The sequence below is a fragment of the Micromys minutus genome, assembly GCF_963924665.1.
Source record: "Micromys minutus genome assembly, chromosome: 7".
Lineage (NCBI taxonomy): Eukaryota > Metazoa > Chordata > Mammalia > Rodentia > Muridae > Micromys > Micromys minutus.
In genome coordinates, this window is record NC_137976.1 from 35,204,213 (window position 1) to 35,223,144 (window position 18,932).

Here is an 18,932-nt window from a genome sequence, read left to right on the forward strand (position 1 = left end):
CACACACACACACACACACACACACACACACACATGCAGTGATTTCCTATCATTCATTTTCTGATGAAACTAGAGAAGAGTTTAGATTTGGTGTCTATTAAGGACAATTGTCCCCCTGAGTCTATGGGTTTCATGGATTCAGTTCAGTCATTGAAAACTGTTGGTGAACTAATCATGAAGTCTATTCCTTCTCATCAATATTTTGCTAACAAGCCTTATTAACAATGTGCATAGTGTTTATGTTGTATTAGGTATTAGAAGTAATTGAAAGACAATGGAAATGAATAATATAGGCCACACGTGAGCGCTATGTCATTTCATATATAGGATTGAGCATCTGCACAAACTGGGGTCTCCTTAGGCAATGGTTGTAGGCTTCAAAGCAGTCCCTGAAGACATGGAGAAATGAATGCACATTCCAGTTGTTTGTGGCTATTTCTGAAATCCTGGGGACACTCTTATAATCTTAATCTTCTTTTTTTCTTTTATAAAATTAATAATTCTTAAGGTTTACTTATTATATATAAGTACACTATAGCTGTCTTCTGACACACCAGGTCAGAGCATCAGATCTTATTACAGATGGTTGTGAGCCACCATGTGGTTGCTAGGATTTGAACTCAGGACCTCTGGAAGAACAGTCAGTGCTCCTAACCACTGAGGAATCTCTCCAGCCCTAAAGTTAACTTTCAGTCATATAGTCACACTATAGTTGGCCATGAACTGGAATCTCAAGGTTGGTTTTATTGTACAGGTAAGATGACTTAGCTCCTTTGAAATGAGTTCATGCTATCTATTTCTTTTCCCTTTCATTCAGATTTATACTGTTATATGAAGAGGAGCTCCTCAGCCTCCACAGACAATGTGCGTCTGGGGATGTTCTCTGGACCCATATCTGTCTCCTTTGAACTCCATGTCGAGGGCACCCAACTCCTGGGTGTAAGAAGCTGTGTTCTGACGCCTGAGCACTGAGTAGAAGGCGAGAGGGTTGTAAACACATGATGGAGAGTTATGGAATACCGTCTAATCCTCAAACCTCTAATCATCATTGTTCACCTCGCCACCCAGTGAGACTTTCTTATAGAGAGAGTGACAGTTAGACACAGAGTTAAAATGCCAACACATGTAGCCTTACAAAACCAATATAGAGCTAAATTTCTGCATCTCTCCAACCTTGATACTTCAGTTTGCAAATCTATAAACAATAAATGTGGTGCAAACCTTGTAGGGCTATTGGGAGAACAGTGAAGGGTGGAAACCAAGTCCTGCCCTCAACCTAGTCAAATATTCTGCTGGCTAACATTTACTCTCTGCTGGGCTAACAATAGACTGAACATTTCAAATAATAATGTCTTTATAAGGGTTTATAATGGTATTATTTGTAGGTAAAGTTTATAGGTAAAATAAAAGGAAACAGTAGTTAAATATTAAGTGTTTTGATTATGGTCGCTAACTATGTAGCAACATACATTTATAATTTTATGCATATAAGGATTTTTTATGCAGGTAGATTAAGTAGGGTTAAGTAGAATCATGTATCTCTTCCTATAGTGTCTTTACAACACATCACACATGTGTTCTCTCATAGCCTTGCAGGTACCAGTACCTAGGTACCAGCACACATGGATTTTTAGCTCTCGCTGACCTTCGCATGAACTTCTGTGGAAAAATAAGAAGGCTCGTTTAAAATCCCAAGCCAGGTGGTGGTAGGGATAGGGACAAGTCCTGACTCCCAGGCTTCTGAGTGACATCCAGAGACTGTAAGTGGCTTTGATAATAGTAGCTTTTGTCTCATCTCAGCAGGCAGAGTATAGGTGCTGGACTGACTTTCTAGAGACAAAGAAATCATTGGGAGACATAGTGGGTGGGAAAACATAAATAAAGAAAATGAGCCACAATTTACAACCCAAGTTAAACAAAAATCTCCCTAAATTTACATCCTCCTGTTTCCACATAATGAGTCAATTAATCTTCTAATGCTTTATAAAAGTTTAAAAAAAAAAAAAAAAAAAAACAACTGAAATCCACCCTGGTAGCAGCTGGTTTTAATGTTAAACCTAATTAGGAAAACACATTAAGGAAAGAGAAGTGCTGAAGTTACATTTAGCTTGAGAGGAGAGAAGTATGTTCATGAGCTTGTGCTGTGGACAAGTAGAAAGGAAGGGACGTAAATTAAAGCTTGTCTTCTGTATCCCGCAGCCTGATTTCCCAAGGGAATGGAGAAATGGGTCACCATAGAGGCCACTGTTTTGTTCGAACTAAGCAAATTAAAGACTGCCTCACGGAGACGGTAGACTGGCATATCTGACTGGATTTATGGCTCTTTCCTTCTCAATGACTGAACAAGCCATCTGAACACCACTTTAGCCCAAACTATTATCACCAAAACAAAACACAGAGAAACAAAGCAAACAACCTATGGACACCCCTTCAAAAAAACCCTACCCCCCCACCACCAACAATAACAGCAACAACAACAATGAAAACTTAACATGCATTCCAAACAGATCCGGCAAAGAGGAAATTTCAGGTCAGTTTTATGCTTCTCTGGAGGTGGAGGAGGAAGCCAAAAAGGTTTTTCCCTGGAAGGAGGGTGCTGGTTTAGATTTCTGCAGCATCGGTAGCCACTGCTCGGACATCGTGTTAGACATAGTCATAAGGTATCTGTGAATTAAGGTCCAGTAACACGTATAGACACTTCTCTCTCTTTCTTGGTAATGTCCCTAAGATAGACCCCTATAAAAATACCAAACCCAAAGAGTCTCTTCCTCTACCACAGGGAACAATTTAATTGAGGAACCTAGCTTCCAGCAATTAAGGCTTGAAGCCTTAAGTAGAGGAGGAAGACTCCTGAAGGATGTGGAGGGGACATGCATAGGAAAGGAAGACATTAATAATACACCTTTCCCTAAAGACCGCACTGGAAAATGCCTACAGCTGATACACACTTTTAGCAAATTTCTCAACAGGATACAAAACCCAGTAGCTCTCCTGTATACAGATGGTAAACATACTGAGAAGGAAATCAGTAAAAACAGTATCTTTCGCAATCGCCTTTAAATAAGCAGAAAAGCAAACAAAATCTTAAATCCCTATCAAGAAGTTTAAGGAAGCCAGTTTCTAACAATTCCTGTGAGATTGGCGCCCCCTAGTGTCTTCAAAGGATTCCACTCCAAGCAACTAGTTTTAGAAAACAGAATGGCAGAAACCTGTACCGTAGTTGCAGACTATATTATACAAATGTTGGAAGACTTTTTCTGGGATGAGCATAAACTTACTGAAAACAAATGTTAGTTAAGGGGTTTGGTAACTTTTTGGAGAATTGTCAGAGAAATAATGAGGTAGAGGAAAAAAGAGAGTTTCAAAAGGACAGTGAAACGAATACTTGTTTTTAAAACAATATATTTTACTTTTTTTTGGTAATTTTACAAACATCCACAAGACACAAACACACACTCACTCACACATAATGCACGTGCACATGCACACACACCACAGTGTATCTTGACCATTCCACACCAATGCCCCATTTCCTCACGGGTTCCCAACAGGAGCCCCGCCCACTCCCCAGGTCCTCTTCCTTATTATTATTATTATTTTTTTTTTTCAAAAACATCAAGTCCAATTAGCTTGGGCTAGCGTGAGCATGGGCAGGCAGCCTTTCAGTAGCCACATTCTCCAGGAAAAATGATGCTGTCTCCTGAGGGAGGCAACAATTGTGGATAACTCCTCAGCTAGACAGGAAGCCTCAAGCCTCTCTTGTCTATGCTGGTTCAATCTATTGACTGATCAGATCCCCTGCGGGAATTTGGCAAGTGTGTTCTCTAGATAAGCGCCCTGATCACAGGAGAAAATTTACTTGCACCGTAAACATGATAAAAGTCGCTTGAGGTCTTTAGACTGTAGGCAGGGAATCTACTATCTTTGTCTTGCTTTGTGGACACATTGTCAAACTGCCTTCTAATCGTGATCATTTATATCTGTAGACTAGCGCTGCCCTCAGCCTGCGGCGCAGACGCTTCTTTTGGCGGTGGTTGTCAGCCAGTCAGAGACTCTCAGCGCTGAAAATATGCGACTGTTGAGATCTCAGCCCTAACTTACAACACCATTAAACTGGAGTAATTTCACGGCCTCCGCGATCGTAAATTGGAATTCAACAATTGTTACGAATACTCCGGAAAACTGAAAAGAAGCAGACTCACAGAGACTGTAAATCAGACGATGGTAAACGAACCCCGTGCTTCTCAGAGCCCCAACCCCAGCATCATATATCAGACAGTTTCAGCAGCATCTGCCCACTGTGAAGACCAGCGAACTCTCAGTCCCACCTAGATCTAGCTGACCCAGATGGGGCTCAGGGCCCTGACTCTTCAGAGCCTTTTCCATTATTCTGTTGCTGAAGACAGTTCCAGTTACTTAGGAAACAGAGTGATTTCAGCACTGGGAAGGTAGAGACTCAGGACCCCCCCTCCCCCACGGAGGTGGCTAGACAAACTAGACACAGCAGTAAACTCTATATTCAGCTAAGAGGTCTTGCCTCAATGAGTAATGTGTAACATGATTACTGAAGTCAGATCTGGGTATTCTATACGCATGTGCACACATGTGAACCTACACTGGCACGCATGAGCCCACATATGTGTGGATCCACAGTTACACATGCATGTATAGAACACACTGGCACGCGAAAAATAAAGACAGGAAGAAAATCAAGCCAGAGCAAACCAAAGCAGCCCTCCATGTAACAGCTACTTAATAAACTTCATCTTCCCATCAGCGCATTAGCTCTCCATGACACCTGCAGTTCTTCTTGCTGCCCTCGGCTGTAAGCTGTGAATATGCAGAGACTGCCACGTGTCCCCTGGCTCTGGCTGGTCATTAGTGATTTCCCCAAACTCCGCGCCTGCTCTGTTGTCAGAAGGTCTTGTTTCTCCCTCATCCACCACCATTTGTATATTTTAGGATGTTTGAAAAGTTGTCAGTTTAAGAATTATGGGGGTGAGACTTTGTTTCCCAAACAAATAAGCACCAAACAGGTGCACCCAAAGAGTTTGGGGTAGCTGGAAGATGTCACACTCTTTGTACACCTGGTAAACATGGTCCCTTAATGATGAGGTCATCAGAAAACTGCTTTTCTCCACAATGCTTCCGGCCTTGGGCCCCACTCCCAACCCTACCTGCCTTCCTCCAGCCACTTACTATGTGATCTGGGGAAACTTTGTAATCTCTCTATCCTGGTTTCTGCACTGGAATATGAACATTCCTGATAGCACCTGCTTGTAATGACTGCCAAGGTGAATGGCAGAGTGCATTAGAGGGCCCAGCACAGTGCCACATCTCAAACATCAGCTTTAATTCCTAACAGCACTGAAAAGGAGGAAAATCAACTTGGCCAAGGGAGTCATGGCGTTTGATATGACAATTGTTCTTTCAATAAAGCCTGGCTTTCTAGCTAGTGGGAATAATTAGTGAGATTTTGTAAATTATCATGTCATCCACACCAGTTTATAGGAGGAACAGCAAGTCATCGTGTCTTCTACATATTGAACACATTCTACATGCAAGCATGTGAATACTACCAATACATGTTTGTTATTTAAAAACGGAGAGTGTGAATAGTAGACAAAAGGAGTTTGAGGGTCAACATACAATGGGTGTATTGTCAGTTGTTGCTGAGCAAGAGAAGATAATTATGCAGATATTTAACAGTATTTATTTTATTTTAGCAGACGGCTTTTTACTGCTGTTTTAGTTCTAATTGCTTCAAATTTTCAGTCCCATCTTGAGCATGTGATAGGCTATAGCATTGATTTTTAATGTTAACAACTCACCTCCAAATCCTGGCCTGGTGGAAAAATCATGGTCCTCAATGTGCAGCAATTGTTCATGTTTCTGGGGCCAGACTTTAGTAAGGTCATCTTTCCTCATTTCCCGAATGCTACACCCCGGAGAAAAAGATACGTTAATGTTTTTGTTAGGTTTACTGTTGCTGTGATGAAATATGGTGGCCAAAGCAACTTGGGGGGAAGAAAGGGTTTATTTGGTATAGGTTTCCATACCCATCCATAGTCATCACTGAAGGGGGCCAGGACAGGAACTCAAACAGGGCAGGAACCTGTAGGCAGGAGCTGATGCAGAGGCCATGGAGGGATGCTGCTTACTGGCTTGCCCCCCAAGCTTTCTCAGCCTGCTTTCTTATAAAACCTGGGACCACTAGCCCATGGATGGGATCAACCTAGATGGGCTGGGATTCCCCCCATCAATAACTAATTAATAAACACCCTACAGCTGAATCTTATGGAGGCATTTTCCTAGTTGAGGTTCCCTTCCTTCAGATAACTTTAGTCTATGTCAAGTTGTTATAAGCCTAGCCAGTAACATATACTTTTAAGATACATGTGTTTGTTTTTCATTATTAGCCATCTTGCTTAATACAGTGTGGTCTGAAATAAATACATATAATATCATTTTTTTAAGTTAAGATTAAGTCAAATATCTGTCAACATTTTTATTTTGCTGTATAAGGGTAGGACAGATAAGGTAAAACGCATTTCAGAGTTCTAGCAATATCAAACAAAACGGGATTTAATACACAAACAGACATTTCTCAGAATACTTTTGTTAGATGAGAAATACCAGGTGATTAAAGTTCAGATTCCCAGGCTGCCCGTATCAGCTAAGGCCCCTCAGGAAGCAGCCTGGGCATGAATATTTGAACATGACACCCAGAGACTGTTCAACCTCTGCATTAGAGCAGCAAACAAGTAAAAAGATTACAAAACTGTAAATGGATGCACACAGGGCTTTCAGAGCCGGCATGAGCAGAGAGTGTGTGCACAGGCTGAGACTGCAGGCAGAAAGCCTATCTCAGGTTGTGGTCATAGGACTCATGGGATGTTCTGCATGTCCACATCTCCAGGGGCCTCCCATGACACTCTTGCATAGGTCAGAAGACAACTTGCTTAACTCTCTTGTCCCCTTCCACCACGTGGTTCTTGGGGATTGAGCAGGCTCCTCACTCTCAGTGGTACCCACTGAGTCATTTCACTGGCACCAGAGGCTTTATTTTGACTCTAGAAAATGACTCTGACTTGGGGAATTTCAGATTTGGAAGCAGCGGATGGAAGAGATATACTAGGGTTTGTGAGATCTCTCAATAGGGTTGTTTCCAGATGAATCCTCAGGGGCTTAGAGAGGTATTCTCTTCCTGATAATATGAATGGGTAAGTTGTGAAAAGGAATTCCTTTTGAATAGAAGGCGATCAATTTGAACTTAAATGTGTTAAGCCATTATAGCCTGTGAATTATTGAACAACTGGACACTATCTCACAAAGAGCTACAATAAACAAGGGAACATCTTCTAAAAAGCTAGGATTAACTATTTATTTAAAAAAATAATGGTAGAGGACTGGGAAGATACTCAGTCATAAAGTACATACTTTCTGTACAAGCATGAGAATCTAAATTTAGTATACCCTACTCCCAAAGTGAGTCATAGCGGAATCTGTTTGTAATCCCAAAGACACAGACAGGAGGATCCTTGGAGCTTCCTTGTCCTCCAGTAACCTAACTGGTGATCCCAGGTTTCCCTGTTTCAAGACCCAAAGTGACAACTCCTGAGGACCCACACCCTAGTTTGACCACTGGCTTCTGCATATATGGATACACATGCATCCACACAAATACCCCCACACCCACCTACTCACCCCCCACTCAAATACCCCCACACCCACCTACTCATCCACCACACAAACACCCCAACACCCACCTACTCACCCCCCACTCAAATACCCCCACACCCACCTACTCATCCTCCACACAAACACCCCCACACCCACCTACTCACCCCCCACTCAAATACCCCCACACCCACCTACTCATCCCCACACACAAACACCCCCACACCCACCTACTCATCCCCACACAAACACCCCCACACCCACCTACTCACCCCCCACTCAAATATCCCACACCCACCTACTCATCCCCACACACAAACACCCCCACACCCACCTACTCATCCCCACACACAAATACCCCCACACCCACCTACTCATCCCCCACACAAAAACCCCCACACCCACCTACTCATCCCCCACACAAACACCCCCACACCCACCTACTCATCCCCCACACAAACACCCCCACACCCACCTACTCATCCCCCACACAAATACCCCCACACCCACCTACTCACCCCCCACTCAAATACCCCCACACCCACCTACTCATCCCCCACACAAACACCCCCACACCCACCTACTCACCCCCCACTCAAATACCCCCACACCCACCTACTCATCCCCCACACAAACACCCCCACACCCACCTACTCACCCCCCACTCAAATACCCCCACACCCACCTACTTATCCCCCACTCAAATACCCCCACACCCACCTACTTATCCCCACACACAAACACCCCCACACCCACCTACTTATCCCCCACTCAAATACCCCCACACCCACCTACTCACCCCCCACACAAACACCCCCACACCCACCTACTCACCCCCCACACAAACACCCCCACACCCACCTACTCACCCCCCCACACAAACACCCCCACACCCACCTACTCACCCCCCACACAAACACCCCCACACCCACCTACTCACCCCCAACTCAAATACCTCCACACCCACCTACTCACCCCCCACAAACACCCCCACACCCACCTACTTACCCCCCACATAAACACATGCAAGTGGAAATAAGAATAAATAACAAATAACATGAGGTAGCTTTCAAACAATGCCTACTGTGTCCAAGATATCAGCCCAGATGTTTGGTAAATGTGATCTCATTGGCATGCCGCCACATCTTCTGGATTCCTGTGCCAATGCCCAGAGTGTCTGCTGACTCAGTAGGTTTGGGGTATAAAATTCTGTAACAGTTTTCTCAGGATAACTTGCTTCTGTAGAAAACAGCATGTTGTTAGTACTAGCTGGCTGGCTACTTGTTTTCATAAAAAGGGGAGTAGATGTAATGGGAAATTGACAAAAATGTCTCCTGTTGGTGATAATATTTTTGATACAACTAAATGGTATGGGACTAATGTGTCTTTTCAGAAGCTTTCCCTGTAGGAGACTGAAATACAGTTACTCACGAATGGAGAACTCTGAGGCCCGAGCGCAGGCCTGCTGTGACATGCTGGCTTGGCAGCAGTGGGCACAGGCACCTCCTCTCACCTGACCTGCAGTGGTCCATGGGTATCTCATCCTGATTTCCTTCTATCCTATCTACTTTGCAAAGAGAGGCTTGCGGTCATACCCTTAAAACAAACTTTAGAAATCTATGGACTGTACCATCCATATTTAAACAAATATTTAAAGGACCCGGAGAGATGCTCAGTGGGTAGGAATATTGACAACCATGCAAAGGATAGGAGTTTAGTTTCCAGTCCCCATACTGGTGGACTCAGAACCACCTGTAACTTTAGCTGCAAGGAGCTGACACTTCTAATTCCATAGGCAACAGCATTCCCAAACCTACTCCACACGGCCACAGACAGACACAGACACACACACAGATACAATCACATAATTAAAAATTATACAATAAATTCCCAAACAAATATAAATAACCTCTATAACTGTTCACCATACAATTAAAATGTTTAGATATTGGTGATGTATAATAACATCTTTCCTTTAAATGAACTTAAATACCTATATTAAGTATTTAACAATATGCAAATAAGTTCTCTAAAATATCAGATTTTTTATATCAGTTATTTTTTTAGAACTTGTATTTCCACTTCTTGTTTCAGAGAATTTTATTACCCATCATACAAATATTTTGGGGAAGAAAATATGTATGTACATTGATATCAACTTTTAAATTTTATATTGCCATTACAAACAGAACAAAATAATTTATAAAATGTTGATTCCTACTAAATTTAAGAATAAAATTTCAGTGAAGATGGAATTGGTAATTAAATGATGGTATATTTTGGGAGGGATATTTTCTCCAGTTATTTTATGTTCTAAAAAAATGGGGCTGGGCAGTGATGGCTCATGCCTTTAATCTCAGCATTCGGGAGGCAGAGCCAGGCAGACCTCTAGTTTAGGGCCAGCTTCATTTACAGATTGAGATCTAGCAGAGACAGAGCTATACAGAGATACCCTGTCTAAAAAACCAAAAACCAAACCAAACACCAAACAACAAACATACAAACAACAATAACAACAAAACAGACACAAAAAAAAGAATAAGAAATGGAAAACTAAGTTTTGTGTAATTCCCCCTTTTTAACTTTTTAGATGAAAATACTGAGTTATGTTCACGTATGCATAAGTACATTGAATTGTAGAAAATACATGTTGTATTGTTTGAAAAATGTAACTGATGTTTTTACATTCCTTCTGACATATTTAAAAGCCACGTTGGGTGACCAAATGCCCCCAATCACTTTTAGTGATTTATGACCCAACAAGTTAACCAGGTTCTTCCTCTGCAGTGCGAAAGGATGCATTACTTGGAGTCGCTCACTGTCTCATCCTCAATATTTATAACTGTCTCTTCGTGCTCAGGAAGCTCGTGTGTGCCCGGAAAACACACAGCAATACTGGGGGAGAGGGAGGTGCCTGCCTGCATTTTGTCAAAGAGAGGTGATGAAAGCGTTTGTGATGATTTCAAATCAATCTATTTTAATAAGGAGGTCATAAAGATGGAATTCTGAAATTGTTTAGAGATTACACATGACGACGTGCCCCTTAAAGATACACAATGCCAATTTTCTGAGGAACCGCCAGATTAATTTCCAGAGTGGTTGTACCAGCTGACAATCCCACCAAAATCCATGCATGGCATCAACCTAAATGGGCTGGGATTCTGCCAATCAATTACTAATTAATCAATGTCCCATAGCTGAATCTTATGGCAGGAGTCTCCCTTTTTCTCCACATCCTGGCCAGAATCTGCTGTCACCTGAGTTTTTGATCTTAGCCATTCTGACTGGTGTGAGGTGGAATCTCAGGGTTGTTTGGATTTACATTTCCCTGATGACTAGGGATGTTGAACCTTTCTTTAGGTGCTTCTAAGCCATTTGGTATTCCTCAGTTGAGAATTCTTTGTTTAGCTCTCTACCTCATTTTTAATCGGGCTATTTGGTTCTCTGGAGTGTAACTTCTTGAGTTCTTTGTATATATTAGATATTAGCCCTTTATCAGATGTAGGATTGGTAAAGGTCTTTTCGCAATCTGTTGGTTTCCATTTTATACTATATATAGTAAGAGTGAACATAGAAACTTCTACCGTTCATTCCTGTTCTACAGTCACATTAGAGGCCTCCTGTTATTGTCATTCTAGAAGCATGTCTTCTTGTCAAGGTTATTTCCCCCTTAATACTTTTATTTAAATTCAAATAACATATTTTGATTAATTCTGCTCTCTCCCTAAGTCCTTCCAGACCTTCTCATTCCCTCACCCAACTTCTCTCAAAAAATTCCCCAACACAGACGACGAACAAAACAAAAGAAGCTCCCCAAACCCAACTCCACAAAAAACCTCACAAACCACCAAACCATAACAATAGCAATGAGAAAAATACTCAGTTAAACATGGAGTTGGTTCTGTGTTGGCCAACTACTCCTGAGCACAAGACCTGGGCTTGAGTGCAGTTGATATAACCCAAGACACTCTATTGGAGAAAATTAACTTTCGTCTTTCCCAGAAGGTATTGGTTTCCAGTGGCTTCTTAGTTAGGGGTAGGACTTTGTGCTCACTTGCCCTTCTCTGTATTGGCACCATTTGGCTTGGACTTGTTCAGGTCCCATGTGTGCTCTTTCAGTCTCTATGAGTTCCTCCTTCCTCCTTCCTCACACTCTTCCACCACCTCTGGGTCTTAAATTGTTCTTCTGCCCACTTTCCCTTGTAAATTCCTTAGCTTTGAGGGAAAACTTGGATGAAGACATCCCATTTAGGACTGAGTGCTTCAAAGTTTCTCAATCTCTGCACAGTGTTTAGTTGTGGATTTCTGTGTTTATTGCTATCTACTGCAAGAAGAAGCTTCTCTGGTGAGGGCTGAATGAAATCACTCAGGACGAACACTTTCTTACTTCAGCTCTCTCAGAAGTGAATTCAGAAGCCCAGATTGAAACTCTCACAGTACAGTACATTACATCTTTATTTTTTATGTAAAAAGTGTACAATCTATTTGTATAGATACAAATTTATGAAACTGTTAAATGTCAGGAAAATAATTTTGCCCCATTTTTGATCACTAATAAAATCATCCTAACTGGGGATCCAATGTTTATTTCTAGGTCCCTGATGCTATGAGAATTAGGAAGGATGAGAAGAACCCTTTATTCTTGCCCGAATATCTCTTACACACCTGAACTCCATCCAGAATGCATGGCTAACTGAGTATCTTTTGCCTATAACAAACATACATGTGCAGGCGAACATTTCTGTGCACGAGACAGCCAGAGCATGTGCTCCACTAGAGACAAGGCAGCTACTGTATCTTACTTGGGTCTCTACCAGGTCATGAGCTCAGTGTGAGGGTTCGGACTCCTTCCTAATTAGGAAACTGGACCAACTTTAGAGTTGGTCTGTAGACATTATTTAGAGCTCACAGTGTTCTGTAAGTTATAAATTTTAATATGAAACTAGGAGATTCTGTCTTGTTTGAAAAATACCATGAATCTGCTAACTTTGCTAATGTTTCCACAACCAGACTAGATGACCTTTCACACCAGTGCTGGGCTTGAACTAAAATGCTGACGGAATGCACACCGATTGTAACTTATGGAATAATTTGTAGATTGTACAGATCTGTGCTAGAGTCTGCTTTGAACACTGAGTAAGAGCCAACTGTATAGTTTCCAGGATATTTATAAGCTTGCTATAAAATAAAATTTTATTAAGATTAGCTCATAACGACAAGAGGAACCAGGGATGGGGGGAATACCCAGGGGATTCAACTGCTCAGAGGAGAAGGGAAGGGGAAAATGGGGGAAGGATTGTGGTAGGGGATGACTGGGAGGAGGGTCAGTGAGTGGGATGTGAATAAGTAAAAAAATAAAATTAAAAAAGTTGAGAACAGACATTATATACAGTCACTGATAATTGAATACTATCCCTAGAAAGCTCTGAATACCCCAGAAACAACTCGCAGGCCATATGAAGTTCCAGAAAAACAAAGGCCAAAATGTGAAAGCCTCATTCCTTCTTAGGAAAAAAAATAAATGTATAGCACCCTCTCAGAGTGTGGTACACCTGGACCTTAGATCATTAATAATCTAAGAGCTAAGAATATAGCCTTGTGGCAATTTTTGGTATTCAAAAATCATGTTTGATCTATACACACCAAGAAAACTCTGTTTCCATGTTACATTCTGTTCTACATATACTTTATGCTTATGGTAACTAGTAAGATTTCACTGGATACTATCAAACCTCTAAAAGAATTAAGTACTGACAAAAATATATTCGTTCAGTGTTATGCAAAAATGCCTTTAAAAATCTGTACTTGTATCTCTCTTTTAAAAATAAAGTTGTAAGGAAAAAAATAAATAAAAGAAGAAGATATTGACACTTTGACTTTGAATCTACATTTTAATGTGTATTAGAATAAAAGTTTATATTTCTGTAATTTGATAAAAAAGATTAGCTTATAAAACATATATAAATGAATTACAATTAAGGTATACATAAATAAATGAAATAAACAAAAAAGGAGATAAAGTGTCTACAGACCTATAGTAGGATATTTTAGTAATTACTTAATTCTAAATTCTGCTATAGAGCCATAATACTCCTAAGCAGCCCGAGGACAGCATGATCACAGTAGAACCAGATGTCTTTCTCAAGCAACAGAAGATATTTTCGCTGCCAGATGCTCCTTTATCCATTTTTTCACTGTCTTTCTTTGAAATAAGAAGAGTATTAGAATAACAGACTTGTTTACATGTTTAACTTAAAAATATATCTTTGGATGGAAATCAAGCTTATAATCTGAATGAAAATAGATAGCATGACAAATTTAATATCCAGGTCCTGCTGCATCAAAAGCTGGGCTCAGAATAATTAATATAAACGCAAAGCATATGTGCTTTTCAAACAAAGATGCCTTCCTTTCATCTCTGTTCTGCTGGTTTTCTTGCATTCTAAGGGGTAGCTTATCGATAAATTCTCATTACTGGTTGTGGGAAATCAGGGTTGGCATTATATAGAGAACATTACTATACTTACAACAGAAGTATGGAGATACATGCTCCACTTCTCTAGAACAAGCCTATAGGGATGAGAGCCACGTTAGAGCTCTTGGGTGACTGTTGGCTCCGGGAAAGCGCCCTGCTTCATCCTGAGTGGCTGCTTTGAACTAGGGTGGTTTACACAATCCCAAGTGCCATAGGGGATTGTTCGATACAGCTGTTCAATACAGCACACAAGCAGCAGCTATAAAGTTTAATGAATCATCTTTCTGGCTTGTGGCCTGGAGGGTTCTTCAGTTCACAGAAAATTGGAAAATAAACATTTGGACCTCAGACAGCAGAAACCCTTGGGTTTCCTAAGGAGGAAACCTGACCTACGCAACCTTTTAATTTTCTCTTTTAAAAGGAAAGAGATCTCCTCTCCCACCTCTGGGCTCCCAGGGACTAAATTACTAACCAGTGAGTACACATGGAAGACCCATGGCACCAGCTGCATATGTAGCAGAGGATGGCATTGCCTGGTATCAATAGGAGAAGCCTTTGGTCCTGTGAAGGCTTGTTTTACCAGTAGGGGAATGCCAGGGCATGGAGGTGGGAGTGGGTGGGTGGGAGCGGGAGCATCTTCATGGAAGCAGGAGGAGGGGAGAGGGAGTATGGGAAAAGAGGATAACATTTAAAATGTAAACACATAAAATATCCTATAAAAAGTGTTGTTAAAAAAATTAAAGGAAAGAAGAGGCATTTAACTTAAGGGATAAGTTCTCTCCTTACCAGAAAGACTTTTTATTCACTGTTGACTTAAGAAAAGAAAACCATGTAATAAGTGGTCAGTGTAGCCTTTTGAAGTACTGCTGTTATTTACAACGGCATACACGCTCATCTTGTACACTAACTACTTTTATCTTCCACCTCCCTTGCAACTGTTCACTCCCCACAGTACAGACACATTTCTCTCTTGTTTTATTTTGCAGCCCACAGAGATTAGCCAGGCTGACCCTGTGACCACACGTTTGGAGCTATCTGTTGCCTGCTGAGAAGGAGGGTACTGAACTAAATACAGCGATTCCTTCTCTCCTACAATCTACTGGTAGCCAGCGGTTCAGAGGCAGCTTCTAGTCACCCCCTTTCTTCATTGAGTGTTGATAGGGCTGATCTTGTGTGCACTTAGGGCAGGCAACTCCCTTCTATCGCTGTGAGTGAATCATGATACTAGTTGTATGATTTTATATTTTATTCTGTAGATACTGTGCCATGGGCATGGACTAGTAGGATGGAATGGCTCTTATTATAATTTATCTTTTCCTTCTCTAAGTGTCCATGGAACAGCCAGGAAAATCTACTGCTTTAAATGGTAGGGTATATTTAACACTTATTATAAAACAAATGACATGAATGTTGGAAGCAATTTTAAACAAACAAGCAAACCCAAAACAAAAATCACATATAATCTGGCATAATCTTACATTCACCAAATATTCCCATGCTTAATTTCTTTGGAGAGGAAAAGAGTTAAACGAAACAAGAACTTGTTTTCCTCTTTATTCTGTTGGCTAGGTCTCCAGTAGCTGGCATGATTCCTCTCCTGCTGAGTGGAACTATACACCCCAGAAAGCTATTGGTTGGCACCGCCACGTGAATGACATTTACTGTACCTTGATCTGCATTTGCCATGTCGGTCATTTTTGTCATGTCATAGTCCATAGGTGGAAATATTGTAAGAGCTAAATACCAGGAAGTCCTCTGTGAAACCGTCTCTCCTAGAAATGGCTACACAAACAAGACTGCAACAATGGTGATCTCAATGGATGTGCTGAAGTGGAGGACCTCATGACGTCCCGCTCCTAGACAAAGAGCTAAAAGCGATTGATAACTGCTGGGCGGAGAACTAGCTTCTCCCAGGGAGGAGCTCCCTTATTGGCTGTTTAATGCAGAGTGGTCAGCCTGAAGCCATACACACACAGACAACAGAAATGGACTCAACATGGTAGAACTTACATATTTGTGCATGCAGATACATGTATACTTATGTGTACATGTGTGTGTTTGTGAGACAAAAACGCAGGAAGTAAAAGAGGCTATCAACCTAAGAGTATGTGGGGCATTTCGGGGGCGGGTAGCTGGAGGGAGAAAAGGGGAGGAGGAAAATGATATAATTCTATTTCAATTTAAACTATATTTAAAGAGTATAAAGCAGACCGGGAATCAAGAGTGTAGTCCCTGTCTTCTTTAAACCCGAATGCCCGGAAGGTATTAGTTAAATCTTTCAGTTCTTTCTCCTGATCTTGTGGTATCTCATAAGATTTTAAGGGCAATCTGTCAAACATCTGTTACTTCACAGAGGAGATCTTTTGAGAAATCTTATAACAGAGGAAGACATTAGCAAGCTCATTCTTGAGTAGAAGAGTGACTGATTTGTCCAGTTTGCAAGGCTGGGGAACTTAGGGAACTCTCACTGAAACCTAGTAAGCCCAGGCAAGTTCTGATGCCTTGGCCATTGGAATGCATAGCCATTGAATTCCCTGCCAATCTCCAGGCATCTCATATTATTAATATGAAAAATAACAACAGTGATAAGTTGATCTTTGGAAAGATATCTTAAATTCCTGTTTTCAACAGGTAACAAATGGTCTTGACGCTTTCTTACACTGTCTCTTCACTATATAAAAGCAAGCTTTCCTCCACAAAATTGACATGAAAAGTTGTTTCTTAAATTACTAGTTCAAACTTAAAAAAATTGTAAACAAGCATCATTACTAATAATAAAGTCATCCCTCATTGGAACAATAATGCTCTCTGAAAGATGGTGCTCCCTCCCCATCTTTCATATGCTCTCCAGATAAATATAACTACATAAACCATGGCGTACATGGAAGGTCCCATACTTGCAGATGTTAATCAGAAGTGACTTCTTCTGATGGCTCAGTGCTATTCCAGACACAGGTACTCTGACAAAGATGAGCTTCCCTTAAAGAGACGTTTCTAGATTAGCAGAGGCTCCGAGGCAGCTGTTGAGAGAAACTGGGAAATGATGACTCTGTTTCTCTATCTTACCGGGGTTGTTTCGGTGATGAGAGGCATTGCTGGGGGGTTTTCCTGATGGCAGAAGCATCCAGCATCAGTGTGATCCAGGTGAAGGAGACCAACCAAACAGCCAGGACCATGTCTTCCAGAAGGAAGGAATGCAGGCAGATGCCACCAACACAGCTACTGAGATTTTCTGACCATGCGTCTTTCAGAAAATAAACATCACGTCATGAAAATGAACTAAAGAGAAGCAAACAGCCCACGGTGCTGCCTGTTGCTTCTGTAGATGAAGTAGATTGACAACACTCGCAGGCCGTGTCTGTTGGCCTCATATGCAATGTACAGAAAATAAGGCAACACCTCCCGTTTGTTCTCAGGGACAGCTCCTGGTAGGATGCTGGACTCTCCACTCAGTAAACTCAGCTGCTGTCCTCAGCAGACAAAGAAGCTAGGCTAGGCTCTAATCCTCTTAATCCAGTGCAATACAATTTGAATATATGTAATGACTCTGTAAAATGATGTGCTTAATGAGAGAAAGATGATTAATTTAATCTTAATTACACACGGCAAGACCCTTTCTTGTATCTCATGGCTTCATTTAATCCAGAAAGGAACCATTTCTTCTCCTCAAACACACAGGCCTCCCTGCACAATAGAAAATCATATTACTATATTTTCAAGTAAACAACCACATTTTATCATGATGGTTTACTCACAACGAAAGTCATTCAGTTTAAGGTTAAATGTAGAAAGCAACCTCTAAATGAAATGTTACTGTATGGGGTAATGCAACAAACATTAATCTGTCAGTGTAAAATTAGGGCCATGCACGCTCCTAATGCATGCTGCCTACATACAAACAGTAGCAATTCTGGCTGCTAAGATTCCTTGAATGTCTTAGGACTTCTGTTACTGTGAGAAAATGTTGCAGCCAAAAGCAGTTGGGGAGGAGAGGACTTACTTCATTTTACAAATCTCTCTCTAGTCCATCTTTAGACAAGTCAGGCCAGGAGCTCAAGCAAGATCCTGGAGGCAGGACTGGAGCAGGGAACATGGAGGAACATGGCCTACCTCATGGCTTACTGCTTGTGGCTTTCTCAGTTTGTTTTTTTCCTTTTCTTCCTTCCTTCCTTCCTTCCTTCCTTCCTTCCTTCCTTCCTTCCTACCATTCATTCTTTCTTTATTACTTTTTTTCTTTCTTTTGTTTATCTTATATTTTATTTATTTATTGTTTTAATTGAACAACTTTATTTTAAAAAACAAAGATAAATGTACAGATTTTAAAAGCATTTTTACATAAAAGTATATGAATACATTTTTGCCAGTACTTGATTTTTTTTAAAGGTTTGAAAATATGCATTATAATTTCACTAGTTACAATGAGTATAAAGTACATGTAAAATAAGATGTAACCCGGAAATAGTCAAAGTTTTCTTGGTGTGTAAAGATGAAGCATAATTATTATTATTATTTTTTGGCCTTTGTTTTTCGTGAACTTCATATAGTTTGTAGGTTGTTTCTGGGGTGTTAAGAGCTTTCTGGGGTTAGTATCCAATTATCAGTGACTGTTCATCCAAATATCATGTCTGTTCTGGGTTATCTCACTCAAGATGATATTCGCTAGATTCATCCATTTTCTTAAGAATTTCATAAATTCATTGTTTCTGATAGCTGAGTAGTACTCCATTGTGTAAATATACCATATTTTTTCTATTCATTCATCTACTGAAGGGCATCT

General features: G+C 41.0%; 1 protein-coding gene across 1 annotated transcript in view; it reads right to left on the reverse strand.

Moving 5' to 3' along the window:
* Nucleotides 1–17,331, reverse strand: part of GABRR3 (gamma-aminobutyric acid type A receptor subunit rho3) — a gene marked incomplete at both ends in the record, with an annotated part of 55,942 nt that extends 38,611 nt beyond the window's left edge. Inside the window, 2 exons of the mRNA XM_080919195.1 lie at nt 5,832–5,938; nt 17,222–17,331. Coding sequence (XP_080775321.1) covers nt 5,832–5,938; nt 17,222–17,331 — 217 coding nt within the window. The remainder of the gene's footprint in view (nt 1–5,831; nt 5,939–17,221) is intronic.
* Nucleotides 17,332–18,932: the final 1,601 nt, after the last annotated feature.